At 56.9% G+C, this 19,220-nt stretch overlaps 2 protein-coding genes across 2 annotated transcripts in view; both read left to right on the forward strand.

Moving 5' to 3' along the window:
• The window catches only part of SHANK3 (SH3 and multiple ankyrin repeat domains 3), a 49,137-nt gene extending 43,369 nt beyond the window's left edge, over nucleotides 1-5,768 (forward strand). Inside the window, 2 exon segments of the mRNA XM_047066426.1 lie at nucleotides 4,873-4,975; nucleotides 4,977-5,768. Coding sequence (XP_046922382.1) covers nucleotides 4,873-4,975; nucleotides 4,977-5,465 — 592 coding nt within the window. The 3' untranslated portion in view covers nucleotides 5,466-5,768.
• A 7,180-nt stretch (nucleotides 5,769-12,948) lies between these two features.
• Nucleotides 12,949-19,220, forward strand: ACR (acrosin). Its single transcript, XM_047067213.1, is given in 6 exon segments — nucleotides 12,949-13,078; nucleotides 13,937-14,143; nucleotides 14,346-14,629; nucleotides 17,769-17,914; nucleotides 18,464-18,843; nucleotides 18,845-19,220. Coding segments are annotated over 6 exon segments (1,278 nt in total). The 5' UTR covers nucleotides 12,949-13,001; the 3' UTR covers nucleotides 19,029-19,220.

Below are 19,220 nucleotides of genomic sequence, written 5' to 3' on the forward strand. Positions count from 1 at the left end.
CCCTCTCTGCTTCCCCTCACCCCTCAGATCTGGGTGAAACCACAGTCCCCAGTGGCGTGGACCCCACTGCCCACTCTTGGCTTCTGGCCAGAGGCAGGGGGCTGAGCGGAGGATTCAGTGAGCGTGTGGAGTCGGCCCCTCCGTGTGGCTGGCAGGAGCTGTGGTGCCCGCCAGGGCTGCTGGGCAGCTCTCGTTTGCAGCTCACTGTGGCTGGAACCTAGCACTCCTCTCTCATTTAGTGATGAACTGCTAGTGATACGGTCTCTAAGAGAAACGTTCAAAGTGCGGGAAGTTCTGGTGTCTGGGTGGGGCTCTTTCCTTCCCGGGGCCATTCTTGGCAGAGGCCCCAGAGTAATTGCCTTGGCCACCTGGAGGGACCTCTGGCTTTTTGCGACATTGATCCTAGACTATTCATCCGCTCTATGCTTCTAGCTTCGGGTCTAGCCCTCGTATAGACAGGACGTCCATCTTCTCAGAGCCCCACCATGGTCTTTGAGGCTCACATCTGTACCCAACTCCACTCGCCTTCGGATCGGAATCCCACATGTCGTCTGAAGTCCATGGTGTCTCTGAGCACCGCAGAAACACTCAGCTCTGCTGTGGCTTTCAGTTTTACATCTGTCTGACCCTCACCTCTGGTTTCATAGAAGAAAGTTCACGGTGAAATAGCTGTGGAAATACAAAGTGAAAGGGTGTCTTCCCTGCATCTTCTTAGCCCCTTTGATGTGCTTTGCGCCATGGCCTCGAACCTGTCAGGTCTCAGCTTCTCTGGCAGATTGTTAGTAAGTGTCTTGCAGAAGACGCACATTCCTTTGATGGGGTAGACACCCTGCTCTGGTGACTTTCTGTGGACCCCGTTCTACTAACATGTTTGGCTGGGATCTGGATACCACCTTGCGTCACCGCAGGTATCTCAAGGCCGGTGGGGCTTCTTCTGAAACCTGGGCTGACACTTGTGGTGTGACGGCCGACGCAAGAGCACTGGGGCCAGGATGTGCTTTGTCCTTGCAGGCCACACGAAACCGGGTCACATGCTTCAGGAGCCCTGAACTATGCTGGGGGAGCAGGAAGTGCTCACAGATGAGGGGATGTAGAGGCATTTGGAGGGTGCTGAGGTTGGGCGGTGAGAAGGCGAAAGGCTGGAGACGCCCTGAGCGGAGAGTGCGCTTTGAAGCTTATGAGTCTGTATCCAGTTTTGCGCTGCTGTTGAGGGTTCTGTCCCTGAGTGGAGCTCCCAGACTGCAAAAGCCCACAAGGCCTAGACCTGCCCTGCATGAGTGCACTGGCAGAAGGCCCAAGACAGAGGCCAGGACCAGAGCTTGGGCTTTTCCTTGTCTGTTGGTGCCAACGGGCCAACAGGCAGTCGAGCCTGGGAGGGACACGTCCCGTTATTTTTGTTGGCTGACATTTAGCTTTGTCAGTGAGGAAGTGAGGTGAGAGGTGCTGAGTGAAAATGTCTGGACCCTGAGGTGGCCGGGAGGGTGAGGATAAGGGCCTGGGTTAGTGCTGGGAGCCCTCCATGAAAAGGAGGAGGAGCTGAGGGTGGCTCCCGGTCCCTGGTGTGGGGAGGACTGGGGGAAGGGAGAGCACGTTTGGAGGCCCCAGTAGAGGTCTGGAGCTCAGGAGAGCCTGGGCTCACATGTAGCATTCTTGGGCACGTCAGCCGTAGCCAAGGGTGGGAGTGGACTACCTGGCCCAGGAGAAAGTGTGTGTGCCGAGAGGAGAACCCACAAAACCCATCTAGGAAGGAAGGGGTCCTGCCACAGCCTGGGTAACTGCAGGGGTGTGGGGCAAGGGGCAAGGGGCGAGGCCAGACCCCAGTGGCTGAGGAATCACCAGGCAGCAAGACAGTAGCAGATTCAGACGTGGTGGAAGAGACGTCCGGGGCCACGGAGCCTTGCGGAGCCATCTGGAGGAGGATGCTGACGGCATTCGGGGTGCCCGGTGAGGTACCGCTCGTTAGGGGGCGGGTGGCCCAGAAGCCCTTTGGGAGGCTGGCGGGTGCTGTGATGTGGCCACACCGTGGCTGGGGCCCGGCTGGGGCGGCGTCAGTTGAGAGTGGCGATGGACGGTGACGGCTGTGCCGCAGTGGCGTGGAGACTTGGCTGTGGACGCTGCTGGGGTTCCTGCTCAGGGGACGACGTGGGCGGTTCCCTGCTCCCCTGGAGGAAGGGAGGAGGGGCAAGCACTTGGGCCGTGGGTACCCTTGGCCACTCCCTGCTGTGTCCTGGGGCCTTGGGAGGCCACAGACTTCCTTATGCTCTTCTTGTAGGCCTCCTGCCATGTCCACCATGCTTTGGGCATCCTTAGGACTGGCTCTCTCCCCACTTCCCCACCCAGTGGAATATGGCTCTTCATTCCCTCACTCATGGCACCTCCTGGCATCAGCCGCATTTTCTCCGGCAGGTGCCCATCTCCTGGCACCCACCACCTCTCCTCAGGAGGGTCTGCCTGGGTGCTGCTAGAGCCTGCCTCACCCCTCTGACAGGAAGGAGCGCTTCGGCACTGGCCAGAAGGGCGTCCTGGAGCCCAGACCCTGCTCTGGGCTCAGGCCAGGCGTCTCCACTGCACTCCCCAGCACCCGTCCAGTTCTCTCTGCCTTCACAGCTTGGCTGTGGTCCTGCCAACTTGTCAATATGCTTCTGTCACACCGGAGACCCTGGGCACACCCACATGGTTCCACTGAAACTTAACCCTCGGGGTAGGGCTGAGCAGGATCCCCTCCTGAGACACGAGGTCCTCAGGCCTGGGTCGCTGTGTGAGAGTCGTGGTGGAGCTCTACTGGGACCATCCCCTCCGCACCTTACCCTGCACTGCAGCCCCCACCCTGGCATTTCCCTAGCAGTCACCGCCACCTGGGCACCCACCACCCCCTTGCAACATCCCCTTGGGTACCCTCCCTCTCTCCTTCACTGCCGACCCACTTTGCCCCAAAGCCCAGGTGGTGCCAGGGAGATCAGGTGTGGTGGGAGCAGGGAGGGTTTCTTCTGGCTGGTGCCTGTTCCCTGAGCCCACCCCAGGTGTCCTTAGAGCCCCTCGCCATGGGGGGTAGGGCGGAGGGAGGCCTGGTTTCAGGAGGCTCTGCTGTGGGTCTGAGCACTGGGGGGAGGCAGCGGGGAGAGCGGCTGAGGGGAGAAAGCCGGTGGAAAGTGATGGAAGCTGGAAACTGGAACTGAGGTCAAGCGGGAGGGACAGACAGAACTGGATCTTTAGGGAGAGGCTGGTCTTGCCCAGGTGGGAGATGAGAAGACAAAGCCTGCACGGAGGGGCGGAAGGACGCCCAGGGTGCCCTGTGCGGTGCGAGACTGGCACCAGTCAGGATAGCGCAGAGGTGGATGGGGGCACCCAGAGGAGGCTCCTCAGCCTGGCAGGGGCAGGGGCAGGGGCAGGGGCAGGGGCAGGGAGGGGGTATGGCAGCTGCAGAGGCCAGTCAGGCCGCAGAGAGTGTAAGGGGACATGAAGTGTCACCCAAGTGCCAGGTGTCTGCCGAGCACTTGCCACACAGTGTCCCAAGGAAAGCCTGTGGAGGTCACACAGGCAGACCCGGAACCCACCCAGATCTGCCCACGTGTGGCCTGCAGGTCCCTTTCCCCAGCAGCCCCAGATTTGCTCTCTCCCATTGTACCTGACTGAGCTCCTCCCCCAGTGGGTGTCTGGCCAGGGAGACCTGTACCTGGCTGCCATACTGTAGCTGTGACTGTGGGCCATGTGCCTGCTGTGTGGGCCTGGGCTGCTAACACTCTTTCTCATTGCTCTCTCCTGCCCATCTGCATGTGGCTGCTCTGTCTAGCTGCGCGGTGGTCCCGAGCGCCGGCTGTGTAAGTGAGCATGCCCATCCCATGCCTCTCACTGTCCATAGCTGCACCTGGTCACCCTGGTCTCTGCTCTGCTTGGCTTCGTGAGGCTTCTGTGCCACCGACAGCCCCCTGAGGCTTCCCCCGGGCGCAACTGGGGATAGGGACCGAAAGGAGGGGGTGGGGAGGGGAGTGGGTTTTCTCTGGAGGTGCCCCCAGGTAGGCCTCCCACCATGGCCATGCTGGAGAGGGGCTGCAGGTCTGGGGGTCCTGTCAGGTGATGTTGGGAAGAGAGGCATCATTTGTGTGTGTGTGTGTGTATGTGTGTGCGTGTGTGTGTGCACACGTGTGCTGCTGTGTCCCTGTCACGAGCAGGCTGCTGCCATTCCTGCCGCTGCTGCTGCTGCATGTCTGTGACGCGTGTGGGTGCCGTCCTGTGCAGGGAGGCCGACTGTCATGGGTGTGTCGCTGCCTGACACCTGCACATGCTGCTGCTCTGTGTGGGCATGAGCGCTGCCTGGTGTCTGTCTCTGACTCATGGACTTGGTCAGTCTGTGCAGCCACCAGCCTTCATCACGACTCAGCCGTCCCTGAAGCCTGCCCAGGTTTCTCTGGGTCTCCTCAGGAGAGCAGAGCTGTGTGTGGGAGTGGGGAGAGGTACTGCCAGTCTTACTGTCCAGGACACGGGCGGATGGGGCAGTGCCCAGAGCCTGTGTCGGAGGCTGTCAGGGATGGGGCAGTCGGCCCTTTGCCACGAGGGGCTCTTTCCTCTGGTGGGCTGCTCTTGGATCCCCATGGAGGGAAGGGGCCCTCTGTTTTTACTCTTTATGTTCCATTCAGTTTAGGCCCCTTCTCTCCCGGCAGGGCCCTGGCTCTGACCCTGGGGGCCAGACAGAGGGGCCCTATCGAGACCACAGGACCCCACCCTTCTTTCTTCCTGTGGCCCTAAGGCTACCCCCACCCCAGCCCCAGTACCCACCCGACCTGCGTCCTCCTGGCCACTGGCCCCTCTCCCCTCTGCCTGCCCCCACATCTCCTGGCGCCCCTCACCTGGCCTTGACCCCCTCTCCCTCCGCAGGCTCTTCAGCAGCCTCGGTGAGCTGAGCTCCATCTCAGCGCAGCGCAGCCCTGGGGGCCCGGGCGGCGGGGCCTCCTACCCGGTGCGGCCCGGCGGCCGCTACCCCCGTGGCGCGGCGCGCCCCGAGCCCAGTGAAGCCCGCGTCGCTGGAGCGGGTGGAGGGGCTGGGGGCGGGCGCGGGGGGCGCGGGGCGGCCCTTCGGCCTCACGCCTCCCACCATCCTCAAGTCGTCCAGCCTCTCCATCCCGCACGAGCCGAAGGAGGTGCGCTTTGTGGTGCGCAGCGTGAGCGCACGCAGCCGCTCGCCCTCGCCGTCGCCGCTGCCCTCGCCAGCGCCTGGCCCCGGCCCCGGGGCCCCCGGCCCGCGCCGGCCCTTCCAACAAAAGCCGCTGCAGCTGTGGAGCAAGTTCGACGTGGGCGACTGGCTGGAGAGCATCCACTTGGGCGAGCACCGCGACCGCTTCGAGGACCACGAAATCGAGGGCGCGCACCTGCCGGCGCTCACCAAGGACGACTTCGTGGAGCTGGGCGTCACGCGCGTGGGCCACCGCATGAACATTGAGCGCGCGCTCAGGCAGCTGGACGGCAGCTGACGCCCCCTCCCCACGTCCCAGCCGCGCCCTGCCGGCAGGGCCCCCCACCCCCACCCCCGGGCCGCGGGCTCGGCCTGCCCCCCACAAAGGCGCCCGGGCCAGGAATGTTGCATGAATCGTCCTGTTTGCTGTTGCTCGGAGACTTGCCCTGTACATTGCTTAGTGCCCTCCCCGGCCGGCGAGTCCCACCCAGCACACGGTCAGGAAGGGCGAGGGCCAGGGAGGCTGGAGCGGGAGAGGGTTGGGGGTGGGGTGCTCCGGCCTGACCATCTCCCGCACAGCTCCTGGTGGCTACTCTCCCAGAGGGGGGGACCTAGTCCAGCATGCGAGGTCAGGACACACCTTGGTGACTCGGGGGGAGGGGGGAGACTTGGGGTTCTTGGTTGGGGGCCTAGGAGCCCCCCCCTGTTTTGCATATTTTAATCCACTCTATATTTGGAACGAGAAAAGGAACAAATATCTCTGTCCTTAATAGCTTCCCTTCCCCTCCCCTACAGCCCCCCCCCCCCACTGGTTCCGCTGCTGCTGCCCAGTCTTCCATCTCTGGCCCCTCACTGCCACTGCCACCCCACATGGGGCGGGGGACGCTCCAGCTGGTCTGGGGTTGGCCAGGGTCCTAGTAGCCCGCCCTGGGGCCCCAGCTCGGCCCTCTCCCCTCGCTGAGCTATAGTGTGCCCCACCGACCCTTCAGGTGCTGCGTGGAGGAGGGGCGGCAGGCAGCGAGTCCTGCTGGGCACTAGCCAGGTCAGGTGGCCTGGGAGACCATTGCCCTGGGGAGGGGCAGGGCCCTGGCATCCGCCCCAGCCAAGTCCCTCACAGGGTCCCTTCCCAGGAGGGGTCTAGCCTCCTCCCCACACTGTTGGGCAACCACAGCAGAGAAGCCTCCCTGCCTCAGACCCCAAAGTCTCCTGTTCCTGCCCTGTGTGTGTGTGTGTGTGTGCGCGCACGCACGTGCGAGTGTGTGAAACTCTGGGTGCGGCTGAGTGCGTCGGAGCCCTGTGTGTGCCTGACTGGAGTGTGGTCCCAACGGGCCACTCTGGACTAGTGTGGGGGCTTCAGCAGTGTGCACAGGGTGCATGTATGGGTGTGTCCCTGTGAAAGCACCCCATTTCCACTTCCAAAGAAAGTCAGAGGCACCCTAGGACCTGCTGTTTGCCCAGCCCGTCCTTCCAGAGCCTCGTCTAGCCTGAGCGGGCCTCCTTGGTGAGGCTCTGCTGCTTGGACAGGCTCCCAAGAGCCCTTGGAGGCAGTGCCCCGCCCCCCACTGGGCTTCTGGGGAGGGGGGATCATAGAGGACCCCTAGAGTCAGGCCACCGCAAGCCCTGGGGAGAGGCAAAGACCCCAGAGGGCACCCCAGCCCCCCTTACTGTGACTCCTCACACTCAGCAATGACCTGTGGGGTGGGGGGCCCTGGGACGTTTTTAAACCTAGGGTTTGGAGTCTGGACTAAGCTCCATCCACGTCACTCACAAGTTTCTGTTTATATTTCTAGCTTTTTTTAATAAAAAAAAAAAAAACAGAAAACTGAAGTTTTCACAGCCCAGGGGCCTGGCACGCCGGTCTGTGCCCGCCTGCCCCGCCCTGGCCCACCGGCCCCATTCCCTGGGCAGAGTCACACCCAGTAACCCTCTCACTGACAGACCAGGTCACACACAGCAGCAGTCACTGTAACAGACTGCCACATACACCCTCAGTCTCACACTCACCTGTGGGTTTTTGGTTCCGTTCAATTTGGGTTTTTAACTTTACAGGGTCAGTCCCGCTTCACCCCTCCTTTTGTATGGAGTTCCATCCGGGGGATTTCACCCCTGCTCCAGTCCTGAGGCCTCCTGACCCTGACGTTGTGATACACCCCACAGAGATCTATGTTTCTTATATTATTATTATTGATAATAATTATTATAATATTATTATGTAATAAATTTATAAGAAATGAAGCCGTCTCTCAGTCGCCTGTTTGAGGAGGTATTGGGAGCACAAACTGCTGTCCCCTGAATGGGACGAACCTCAGCCTTGACACGAGCATTCAGCCACATGCACTGGTGACTCTCAGCCCTGTCTCAGTCTCCTTGCTGACCCCACGTCCCCATGCCAGGCTTCTCTCCGCATCTCTTCCGGACTCCTGCTGGGCCTCAGCTCATGCTTCCTGTCGGGGAGCTTTCCTCTCTGCCCACCAGCTCACTGAGTGTAGCCCTCCTGAGGTAGGAGTCCAGTTGTCCTCTGTCCCCCTGCCCCACCTCCCCCACTGTGTCCATTTGTTTCTGAATTCTTTGAACCTTCTCATGTCTGTGCCTGCTGTCCTGCCCCCATGGCTACTGCCCTTGTCCGGGCTTTACTACCCCCCGCCCCCACCCGAGCTGACAGTCATGTGAGCAGCTGGCTGCTACCAGCCAATGATGTGGCAAGGCTAGTGTGGCACCGGGTGGGGCGTGGCCCACCCACAGGAAGGGCAGAGGCGCCTTAAGGGTGGAAGAGAGGGTGAACAGTGTGGATGGATGGATATCTTCCCACAGAGTGGGCACAGGAGGCCCAGCGGGAGTTGGGAGAGGGCTCCTCAGGCATCAGTCACCTGACGGGGTCTTGGCAGGGGCAGTGCCTGCAGATCCTGGCCCCACTGGGTCAAGGTGGAGTGCAGATCTGACAGAGTAATAAACGTGGACCTTGACTTGGGTTATCGATGGTCAGGGGTGGGACCAGTGGGAGATACCACCGGAAAGTGTGAAGATCCCAGAGGGAGTGAAGTGGCTGGAAGACGGACAGACTCCAGTGTCTTCACCCAGAGGAGGTGGGGGCAGGCAGAGGTGCGTTGAGGGAGCAAGTGCAGGTCTGGCTGGCCTGGGAGGGAGGGTGAGGCCCTGTGAGGCTTGGACCTTGAGAGGCTTGCAGGCTATCTAGAAAGCCCCACAATTTCAAATTTTCAACTTTTTCAAAATTTTAGTTTTCACTTTCAAGTCAGAAACTGTGGTCAGCATACAGAAGAGGCCATGAAGGAAGTCAAGGAGTAAGGAACTGGGAGGGTCTAAATGTGGGGGCAGAGGTGGGACCCTGCCTGACTTGCTGTCTGCCTGAGCCAGGGTGTTGGGGAGCCGGTATCCTCTGCACGAGGAGCCCTGGGTCTCTCTGGGTCTGGGTCAGAGCTTGGGGTAAGTACAGCTTTTCAACAGAAGAGAGGAGGAGGAAGAGGAAGGCAACAAGCCTTCCACAGAAAGGGCATCACCCACTCTGGCTCCTAAGGGGTTTGGGGGAGAAAATGAATACCCCCCACCCTCATACCTCAGAAGACAAGTCAGAAGCTTCCGTGCCTGTGAGAGCAGACGTGGCAGAGGAAATCCTCTCTGCAAGTTGAGGACTAGGGGAGCTGCAGCCCCAAATGCTTGGGGGCAAACACATTTTCACTCAGGGCTAGGGTCTCCTCATGACCTCAACGTATCCTTTTGGGGGCCCTAAGCAACTCACCAACACTCTTTCTGGAGTCTGCAGCAGAGGCTGCAGCCCCAACTCTCCCTCACCCCAGCCACCACTGCCTGAGGTCCCGTGAACAACTTGGGCTGGATGGACGGACGTGTCTGCTCTGCAGAGGGTCTCGCTGGAGAATGGGTGGGGTGGGAACCTCAAGAGTTAGAGATAAGGGTGAGGAAAGATGAGGTAGGAGTTGGACTGGTCAGGGGAGCAGGGGTAGGAGTTCAGAAGTGAGGGGCAGGAATCAGGCTGCGGTAAGCAAGGGGGCATATGGGGGTGGGAAGGGAAGGAGGGAGGTGAGTTGGGGGGGGGATGGGGAAGCCCTCATCCTGCTCCCTGTGCTGGGAGCTTCGTCTTGGTTTGAGTCAAGCCTCTAGTAACCATTGGGACCCCCTTTTTTGAAATAAAAATTTTTAATGTTTATTTATTTTGAGAGAGAGAGTGAGAGCGAGCAGAGGAGGGGCAGAGAGAGAGGGAGACACAGAATCTGAAGCAGGCTCCAGGCTCCGAGCTGTCAGCACAGAACCTGATGTGGGGCTCGAACTCACGACCCATGAGATCATGACCTGAGCCAAAGTCAGCTGCTCAACCGACTGAGCCACCCAGGCACCCCTGGGATCCCTTCCTCTGGCCCCAGACTCCTACCGTCTGGTACCTTCCTGCCTCTCTCCCTTGTGCTTTGGAACAGCGTGGAGAAGTCACTCTTATTTGAGATGTTTGCTTCTTCCGTTAGGGTTAATGACAGAATTAGACCTGGTAGGCCATGTTCCTATCCCTCATTACTGTGGCCATGGGGGCAGGTATGGACTGGCAGCCCCTTCTAAAATCAGGAGTGAGTGTTACTCTGTGGAGTCAGATAGTAGTTGCCCTCTAGAATCTAGACATTGGGCCCTCAACTTTGTTACTGCATAACCCTAAATGTTTTGAAAAACTAGGTGCTACTTTTCATCTTGAGTCTTATAACTAACATTTTCGTCATATGGTTAAATACTTGCAAAGGTTGTGATTTCTAGAAAATTGTACATATTAGCATTAAAATTAATGTTGACATCATTCCGTTAAATGATTCTCATGGACCTAAATACCATATCAATTTTATACCCATCAAAATCCTATAAAAACACCTGAATAGGTGTTTTCTTAAATAGTCAAAACTTCAATGATCACTTGAATTCTTGCTGCAATGTCTTGAGGTATAATTCCAAAGCCTTTTTGGTTACTTTATCAGGCACAATCTGACACTTGGCTAAAATAAGCGAGGACTCCTAACACTCAGTAGGTGAATTGTAACTTAGGTTTGTGAAATAGGACTTCCTGAACTTCAGGTAGAGGAGGAGAGATCACCTGATATGAAGAAACTTAAACACAGGAGCAGAGTCCTCCTGAAATCAGGCAGAAGAAATATGTTCTGTGACACTCAGGTCTGAGAAGAAATCCTAACAGTCGGGTAAGTGCACAAGGGCCCTGAAACTCTCCTAGGAGAGATGACTCCCTACACTCAGGTAGAAAAGAGAGCGCCCCACTGACATGCAGGGGGCAGTGATAAAAATCTTGTGATACTCACATAGTTGATGTTATTGAGACCCAATTACATTCCTCTAGGGGAAAGAAAACCTGTTGCTTGTCAGGAAGATAAATAATGCATATCAAAACTCAAGTGGAATCATTCTGCCACTAATTGGGGGGATATGGCCTTGTCACTCCCTGCTAAACAAAGATAAGATGTCCTGGGCCAGTGTTAGAAGACGGAGGAGGAACAGGAAAGTATTCCCCAGAGAAGGCACTTTGAGACTGGAAAACCAAGCAAGCCACTACATACTGTTTACTCTGAGTTTGTTTTTGTTAAGATTTAATTTTGAGTAAGCTCTACACCCAGCATGGGGCTTGAACTCACAACCCTGAGATCAAGAGTCACACGCTCTACTGACTGAGTCATCCAGGCACCCCTGTTTACAGAGTTTTATTCAGGTGGATTGGGCAGAGAATGACTGCACAGTTGAAAGATTTCATACGATGAGGCACATGCAGAAGGGCAGTAGTGAGATTGCACCTAATGGACAGCCGACCTTTAATTAGCTTTTGTGTCACCACCTGTGCCTCAGCAAGGGGAAAGACTATGTTATCTCCAACAGATTCTTGGGGGAGGGGGTGAAAACAAGCCTTCCCCCATCCTGGCCTTGGCAGGCATTCCTAAGGTGTGTATATCAATCTCCAAGGTGCCCGGAACACATGGCCCCAAGGGAGGTCACTGAGCAAACAGGAACAAGATGGAGGGCCAGAGATGGAGTCAGTATTGTCAGCAACCCTAACCCAGTAATAGGAGAGGGAAGATCTTCTGGCCTGCAAGAAGAGTAGACTTGGGGACACTCTGTATAGAAAATGAGAGCTTCCTGACAATTGGGTAGTGAGATGAGATGTCCGGACAATTGTCTAGTGGAAACGAGACATCTGACAATTAGGGAGAAGAGATGGAAACACTGGACGTGCAGGTAGGGAAGGCAAGGCCTTGTTACACTCGAATAGGGAAGAGGAGACCCCTTGGTTGCTAAGAGAAAAGAGCTGGAACCTCCAGACATAGCAGAAGAGGTGAGTGACAAGATCTCCTGACTCTCAGGTGGAGGAGAGCTCCAGATGCCCTGGAAGGAGACGGAAAACCTTCAGGTAGTCAGAGAGTTGAGACGAGAATATCAGATATTTACAGAGCAAAGGAGACCTTGTGATATTCAGGCAGAGAAGATGAAAGCTCATGACTTTTAGGGAGGGAGGGAGACTTCCTGGCAGCCAGGTGGAGGACATGAGAGTTCCTGGCACTTGAGCATGGCAGGTGAAACCTCAGGGCACTCACAGAGGTGAGATGTACTTCCTGAGCCTCAGATAGGGGATATAGGACCTCTTGGTTCTCAGGTAGAGAAGATGCAACAAAGTGACACTCAGGCGGTCCAGACGAGGCCTTTGGCCTTGAGATGGAAGAAGAGAGACATCCTCACATTCAGGAAGAAGAGATGATAGCTCCTGATACTCTGGTAGGATGTTCAAGACCTGCTGGACATTCAGTTGAGGGGGATGTGACCTCCTGAAAGTTACGTGAGATGAGAAGGTATGACATTCATATTTGGAGGAATAAAGATCATCTGGAAATCTGAAAACCCTTAATACTCAGGACACGAGGTGTCCCGACACTCGGGTAGGAGAGGTGCACCCTCCGGACATTCAGATTGACTAGTGGAGAACTTACACTCAGGTCGAGGATGGGAGACTGCCCTTCATGCAGGTAGAGATGTGATCTCTCACACTCTTACAGAAGAGGTGAAACGTGTTAACACGCAGGTATGTGAGGTGAGCCTTTGTCAACCTCTGGTAGGTGAGACACAGTCTCCTGACAATCAGAAGAAATGAAACTTCCTGATATTCAGTTAAGTGTAATGAGAGTTCTTTACACTTAAGTATAGGAGACACACCTTGTTGCACGTAGGTCCCAGAGGGCAGGCCTGGAGACACTCAGGTAGGAAACACCAGAGCTTGTGATACTCAGGAATGAATAGAAAGGTGGGCTTTGAAGTACTGAATTAAGGAAATTCAGAATGGCTCTCTGAAAAGTGTGCTGATAGCATGTACTTGGAAGAGGAAAGACAGTTTTCCCCACACAGTATTAAGGATCGATTAATCTGACCTGATTAACCTGACCCCTTGTAACCACTGACATGCGCCATCTTGACACAGAGGGACAGAGCTGCCCTTCAATCCATGTTTGGAACAGGAAACGTGCTTACAGCCTGCATGAGGGGCAGACCCTGAGCTTGCACAAAGCTAGAACCTCAGATGATATGGGACCTCAGAAGGGTAACTCGGAATGAAGATCCTGGCCTTGGGACAGAGGGAGGGGGCTGCACCCAGGAGTCAGGGGGAGCCCGAACAGGAAGTTGGGAACTCCTCTGAGCCTGAACCAGTTAAGCGAAAGGGCTCCTGCCTGGCCTGATGCCTGGGGGGGTGGGGGTGGGAGGTCGCACTGCTGATTGGTCAGGAGGCCACAGGGCTTTGTGAAGTCGCTAGGGTTCCAGGCCAGGCTGGGGCAGGAGTATGGTGGAGATGCTGCCAACTGCCATCCTGCTGGTCTTGGCTGTGTCTGTGGTTGCCAAAGATAACGCCACGTGTGAGTAAGTGTCAGGGACACCTTTGGGGTGTGTGTGGACAGAGTGTCTTCTGAATAGTAAGCCCCACCCAGACTCTCCGTCCAGGGCGAGGGAGGAGGCCAAGTGCAGGCCTTAGTCGTTGCTGGGTCTCACAGGTGTGACCTACACCCCCCACTCAGACTGTCCTTGTTCCCAGCTTCATCAGCCCATGGGCCCCAGGGCTGACCCCTGGGTTCCTGTGGCTCCCACAGCACAGACACTGGGACCGCTTCCTCACCTGGAGACTGGCCTCACTGCCTCTGGAACATCAAGTCTTACTTTTTAGGAGGCCTTTTATTCCCACAGATACTGAGGTGTCCCCACCTGTGTATGACTCCTAAGGCCCCAGGATACCATCACGCCATGCCTCTGGGATCCCCCCTCCAACTTAGACTCCTATAGCCTCCAAGATACCCCCAAACTATTGTGGCCTCTCCCCAGCTCCCAGAATTCCTGTCCCTGGACCCCCGCGGCTCCCCATACCTGGGGCCACTGGACCTGCCTTGGCTACTCTGCCTCCTCTGCCACCACCCACCCCTGCCTTGCAGCCTCGACACCTCTAGCCTCCCCGTCTGCCTAGGGCTCTCCTACATTTCTAGGGCCCTTACTGTCTGTCCTGCTTCCCGTGGCCCTTTCTTTCCCCCAAACCATTTCCTAGACGCTGTAGCTCCTTGGCCTCGCCACCACCCTGACAGCGCTTCTCCTCAGCATCGTCCCCCCTGGACTCTACCTACTCTGGGCCACCCCACTTTCAGCAGACCCCTAGCCTTACCTCCCCCATTGTGCAGGTAGGACAGGCTGGACCTGTTCTCGGTTTGAACCGTGCCCCTGGTCTCTCCTCAGTGGCCCCTGTGGGTTACGGTTCAGGCAGAACCCACAGGGGAGTGTCCGTATCGTCGGAGGGCAGGATGCGGCACTCGGGGCCTGGCCCTGGATGGTCAGCCTCCAGGTCTTCACTTCCCACAACAACCGAAGGTATCACGCGTGCGGAGGCACCCTGCTGAACTCCCACTGGTTGCTGACGGCTGCTCACTGCTTCGGGTCCAAAAAGTACGTGTGGGAACGCGTGGAGGGAGGTCTTCAGGAAGGCTGTTCTGGGGCAGGGACTTTCCCCAGAGCTCTCTGTGCAGTCTCCCGGGCCTAGTGGCGACCAGACCTTTGACAGGGGAGGGCTCTGAGGGTCACCATCACCAGAGGTTTCTGTCGAGCCAGTCCCTACTGAGGATAACCTGGCTTGCCTCTGTGCCCACAGAAAAGTATATGACTGGAGACTGATTTTTGGAGCAAGGGAAATTGTGTATGGGAGCGATAAACCAGTGAAGCCGCCTCAACAGGAGAGATATGTCGAGAAAATCATCATTCATGAGAAATACGTCCCCAGTTTAGAGTACAATGACATTGCTCTCTTGAAGATCACCCCTCCAGTTCCATGTGGGCAGTTCATCGGACCCGGCTGCCTGCCCCAATTTAGGGCAGGCCCACCCAGAGTCTCCCAGGCCTGCTGGGTGGCTGGCTGGGGATTCTTAAGAGAGAATGGTGAGTATGGAGGGGACTCTCAAGGGGGGACACTGCTGGTCATTCTCTTGGTGGTCTCTGAGGGGAAGGGGTAATATGTGCTGCCTGGTGGAGTGACACCCAGACCCCACCAGAGTCCTGTAAGTAGGTTCCGTTTTATAGCTGGAGAAACTGTTCAAAGCCTCACAACTTATGACTAGTGTGGTCGCCGAAGGGAAGGCTGAACGCAGGCACAGGAGAACCTTGGTGCTCTTAGCACGGGGTCTAGCCTGTGTCTGTATCTGGGCCTGAGGCCTAGCTGCTGCATTCTGGAAGTGGGTGCTCCTGAAACTTGGAGAAGAGCTCTGGATAGGGTTTTGGGGCCGTGGGCCAGTCCCTCTCCTCTCTGGCCCTCCATTTCTTCATCTGTGAATGGAAGGGGCCGGTCACGTGGTCTCTGGGCTCTGAGCCCCCTGAGCCCAGCCCTCCTGGTCCTGATCAGTGCACCTCTCCTCCCCACCCTTGGTGGTCACAACGCCAGAACCCACCCTGCCCTTTGGAGTTACTTCGTTTTCACTGTAGGAGAGGTTTTTTGCAGGTCAGCAGTGGGCAGCAAGGGTTTGACCAGCAGGTTAGGCTTTTCGGGTTTCCAAAGGTGGTCTCATGGAAATCTTTACCCAGTCACACTGGGGATGTGAAACAAGACTGAAATCTCTTGTGTCCCTTGATAATGGAAAACCGAGGGTTCCCAATTCAAGGCACTGCAGTCGTTTGGAGTCAAAACTCAGGCTTTCCTGGTGACAGAACCTTGGTAGTTTCAGGGTGCTTCCTGGAACTCTTCTCTCTTAAGGCTGGTTCCGCTCTCTGGCCGGTTTGCTGTCCGTTCTGTCCCTCAGGGGAGGGCTTCTCTTCCCAGGCACCCTTGCTTTCACTGGCCTCTGCTGGCCCGTGGCCTTCCCTCCCTGGCCCGGGGTGTCACCCTCTGTCTGGCTGTTGATGTCCATGGCTCTGCCGTGGCCTCTAGAGCATTCTTTTTTTCCCACTCACCGGCCTACCCTGCTCTGCCCACCCACTTGGACATGGGCACAGCATTCCGGGGTTCTTGCCGTCCCTGGGGGGACTGATCTCAGGGTTCCCATCTGCACCCCCACCCTCACCCTCACCTTTGCTATCCTTTCGCTCAGAAGGATTCTAGGCTCCCAGCTACACCCTGGACATCATGCAAAGTCTCTTTTGTTCTAGAATTCCCCTCAACGTAATGGGTTTTCTATTATTTTTTAGTGAACACTCCCCCACCGCCAAGGCTAAGTCTCAAAGAAATCTCCAGCCTCCAAAGTTCTGTGACATTCCTTCAGACCTTTCTTTTTCTATGTCCTCCTTGAACCCATACGCTCTGGGGCTGAAAGAGCACTTTGGGGGTGGTCTTCCTTTTCTACTGAATTTTGAATGCTTGCAGACCTTTTTAGCCTTTTTCCTGTAAAGCCAAGGTGTCGAGATTGAGAACCCCCTTTCTGTTTCAGGACACCTGGCTCTTGACAATGAAACTTGTGGCTGTCCAGACTCTGTAGGCTGTGCCATAGATTTAAAAGGTCACCTTAGGGGTGCCTGGGTGGCTCAGTCGGTTAAGCGTCCGACTTCGGCTCAGGTCACGATCTCACGGTTCGTGAGTTCGAGCCCCACGTCGGGCTCTGGGCTGACAGCTCGAAGCCTGGAGCCTGCTTCAGATTCTGTGCCTCCTTCTCTCTCTGCCTCTCCCCCACTTGTGCTCTGTCTCTCTCTCTCTCTCTCTCTCTCAAAATTAAGTAAAAGGGGCGCCTGGGTGGCGCAGTCGGTTAAGCGTCCGACTTCAGCCAGGTCACGATCTCGCGGTCCGTGAGTTCGAGCCCCGCGTCGGGCTCTGGGCTGATGGCTCAGAGCCTGGAGCCTGTTTCCGATTCTGTGTCTCCCTCTCTGTCTGCCCCTCCCCCGTTCATGCTCTGTCTCTCTCTGTCCCAAAAATAAAAATAAACGTTGAAAATTAAGTAAAAAATGTAAAAGAAAAAAAAAGCTCACCTTAAATGAGCAGGCTTCTTGTGGCAATTTCAGTGCCACCCCTGTCTCAGGGACGGGGCACATGCAACACTCTCACTGCTGCTTGGATGGTATGCAAAGCTGAGCTAAAGGGACCCGAAACATGTTGAAAGCCACAGAGACGCACATTCAGCTGTTTTCCGGGTGCCTACTGTGTGCCTTGCTCCCCCCCCCCCCCCCCCTGCTTGCTGCACGTGGCTCTGGCTTCACGTTGGCCTGCATCGCCATGTTCCAGGTCTGACTGCCACCTCACCACCTGTATGCAAGCAATTTCAGAGTCCCCCGCCAGGCGGTGGCTGGGCTGTGGGTGATGCTGTAGGGGGGCCCTTCTGTTTGCGGGGGCCACTGGTGAAGGGGGAATGGCTGCACCTATTCTTGAGCTCTGTCTAAGCCAGATGCGAGGTTGGCTGATTGAGGCATCGCCTGGGCTGGACCTTCCTTAGCCCGAAGGTCATGATGGAGCATCTGGGGCTGTAAAGGAAGTTCTGACTTGGCCTCAGGTCATTCCAACCACCTGCACCCCTGACAGGTCTGTCTGTGTGTGGACACGACCCCACAGCTCTTCCCTTTATAGAATCTCCTCAAAGCAGAAGGGAGGCACGCGGGAGAGACTCCTCCCGTCCACAGCTGAGCAGAGGCATCCGGGTGAAAAGCAGGGAGGGTGACCCAGAGCTGTGCTATGGGGGATGAGACGTGTGTCTTGGGCTTAAGTGTAGAGGAAGACCTTGGGCTGAATCCCGGCCTCAGCACTTCCCCGCCAGGACGAAGTGGAGGAAAGGCGAGTCACAGCGCTCCACGCAGGGGGTTGCTGTGGGCTGTAAATGAGGTGACACACTCCGGCTGTTAATCTGCCCTCAGCACACACAGCCCTGGAGCCGCATCTGCATCTACCGACTGCACACGCCCACCTCCACCCCACACCCCGCCTGCTCTTCTCCTCAGGGTTATGTGAGGAGAGGCCAGGGGCATTCGCTCCCACGGGTTTAATGGTTTGATTTCATGGGTTTAATCAGAGCATTTGGGGGCGATGGGGTTCTGGGGGGGGACGGGGCAGGGCTTTCCCAGCACACATCTGTGCTCGCTGACCACTGAGCCAGGCGCCTGGCTGCAGCCTACAGGACGTCACCTACACTGCAGGAGGCACTCGTGAACCTCATCGATCTCGACTTATGTAACTCCACCCAGTGGTACAACGGGCGCATCCGGTCCACCAACGTGTGCGCGGGGTACCCTGAAGGCAAGATTGACACCTGCCAGGTAACTCCCCTCAGGTGCCCACTTCCAGCCGACTCCTCTTGTTTGAGTCCCTCTTGTTTGAGCTACACTACCGCTAGGGCCCTGCTCCAGTGACCCCTTCCCTGGCCCCATCTTCCAGCAGTGAGGGTGGGGGGAGACACTAACCTGCTGCCCCTACAGAGGACCAGTCGCCACACCGAGAGCTTATTCTGCCATGGCACAGGGGTCAAACCACCCAACGGCCACCCCTGAGGAGAATGCTTGCCTCTCTTCGCCAGAAATCAAAACCTCCCAATCCACGTGTACACAGGCCCATGTATGCGTGAAGCCACATGCATGGACGCATGGGTCGCTTACTCCCTCCTCACTGGAAGGAAACCCACGACAATCCATACCCTTCTCACATTCCAACCGAAGATGTTGGTACCAACTCAAACTTTGCCACAACCACTGTGTTCATGGCAGCAGGAAGTCATGTGACCCAGAGACTGTCCTTCCAGAGCCTATGGCCCTTCTGGGCAGGGGAAAAGTGGCTCAGGCAGAGAGTGACTCCTGTGTCCTTCTGGGCAGGGGGACAGCGGCGGTCCTCTCATGTGCAGAGACAACGTGGCAAATACCTATGTGGTCGTGGGAGTTACAAGCTGGGGGGTAGGCTGTGCCCGAGCTAAGCGCCCTGGAGTCTACACGGCCACCTGGCCCTATCTGAACTGGATTGCCTCCAAGATCGGTTCTAATGTCTTGCACATGGCTCAAGTGCCCACCCCTCCCCCTCCCACTACTCCAGCACCCCCAGTCAGACGCCCCTCTGCCCACCCTTCTGCTCGCCCTCCTTGGTACTTCCAACGCCCTGTTCAACCACTTCCCGCGCATCCCCCTGCATCTCAACCTCCACCCCTACCCCGACCCAAACCCCCAGCCCCGTCCCTGCCTCCACCCCCACCCCCACCCCCCGCCTCCATCCCCATCCCCACCCCCTCCCGCACCCCCACCTATCACTAAACCTCCCCAAGTGCTTTCTTTTGCCAAGCGGCTACAGCAACTCATAGAGATCTTGAAGGGGAAGACCTTTTCTAGCGCGAAGGGGTATTATGAAATGGAGACCACAGACCTCCCTGAACTGACGGCTGCTTCCTGATCCAACCCCATTCCCAACAGACCCAGTGAGCCCTTCACTCTTGAGAAAAAAAAAAAGATGAAATAAATAACTATAACTATAACTATAAATACATATCCATGAAGAGATGCTTTCTGGAGTTCTTCCTACCTGCCCTCTCCAACTCAGTCCAAACCCTCCCACATCAAATCTACCCTCCCTCTTTCACCCTCC

Source organism: Lynx rufus, unplaced genomic scaffold (genome assembly GCF_022079265.1).
Source record: "Lynx rufus isolate CCGP_SWC_20201006 ecotype Redwood Valley unplaced genomic scaffold, mLynRuf1.p SCAF_7, whole genome shotgun sequence".
NCBI classification, from domain to species: domain Eukaryota; kingdom Metazoa; phylum Chordata; class Mammalia; order Carnivora; family Felidae; genus Lynx; species Lynx rufus.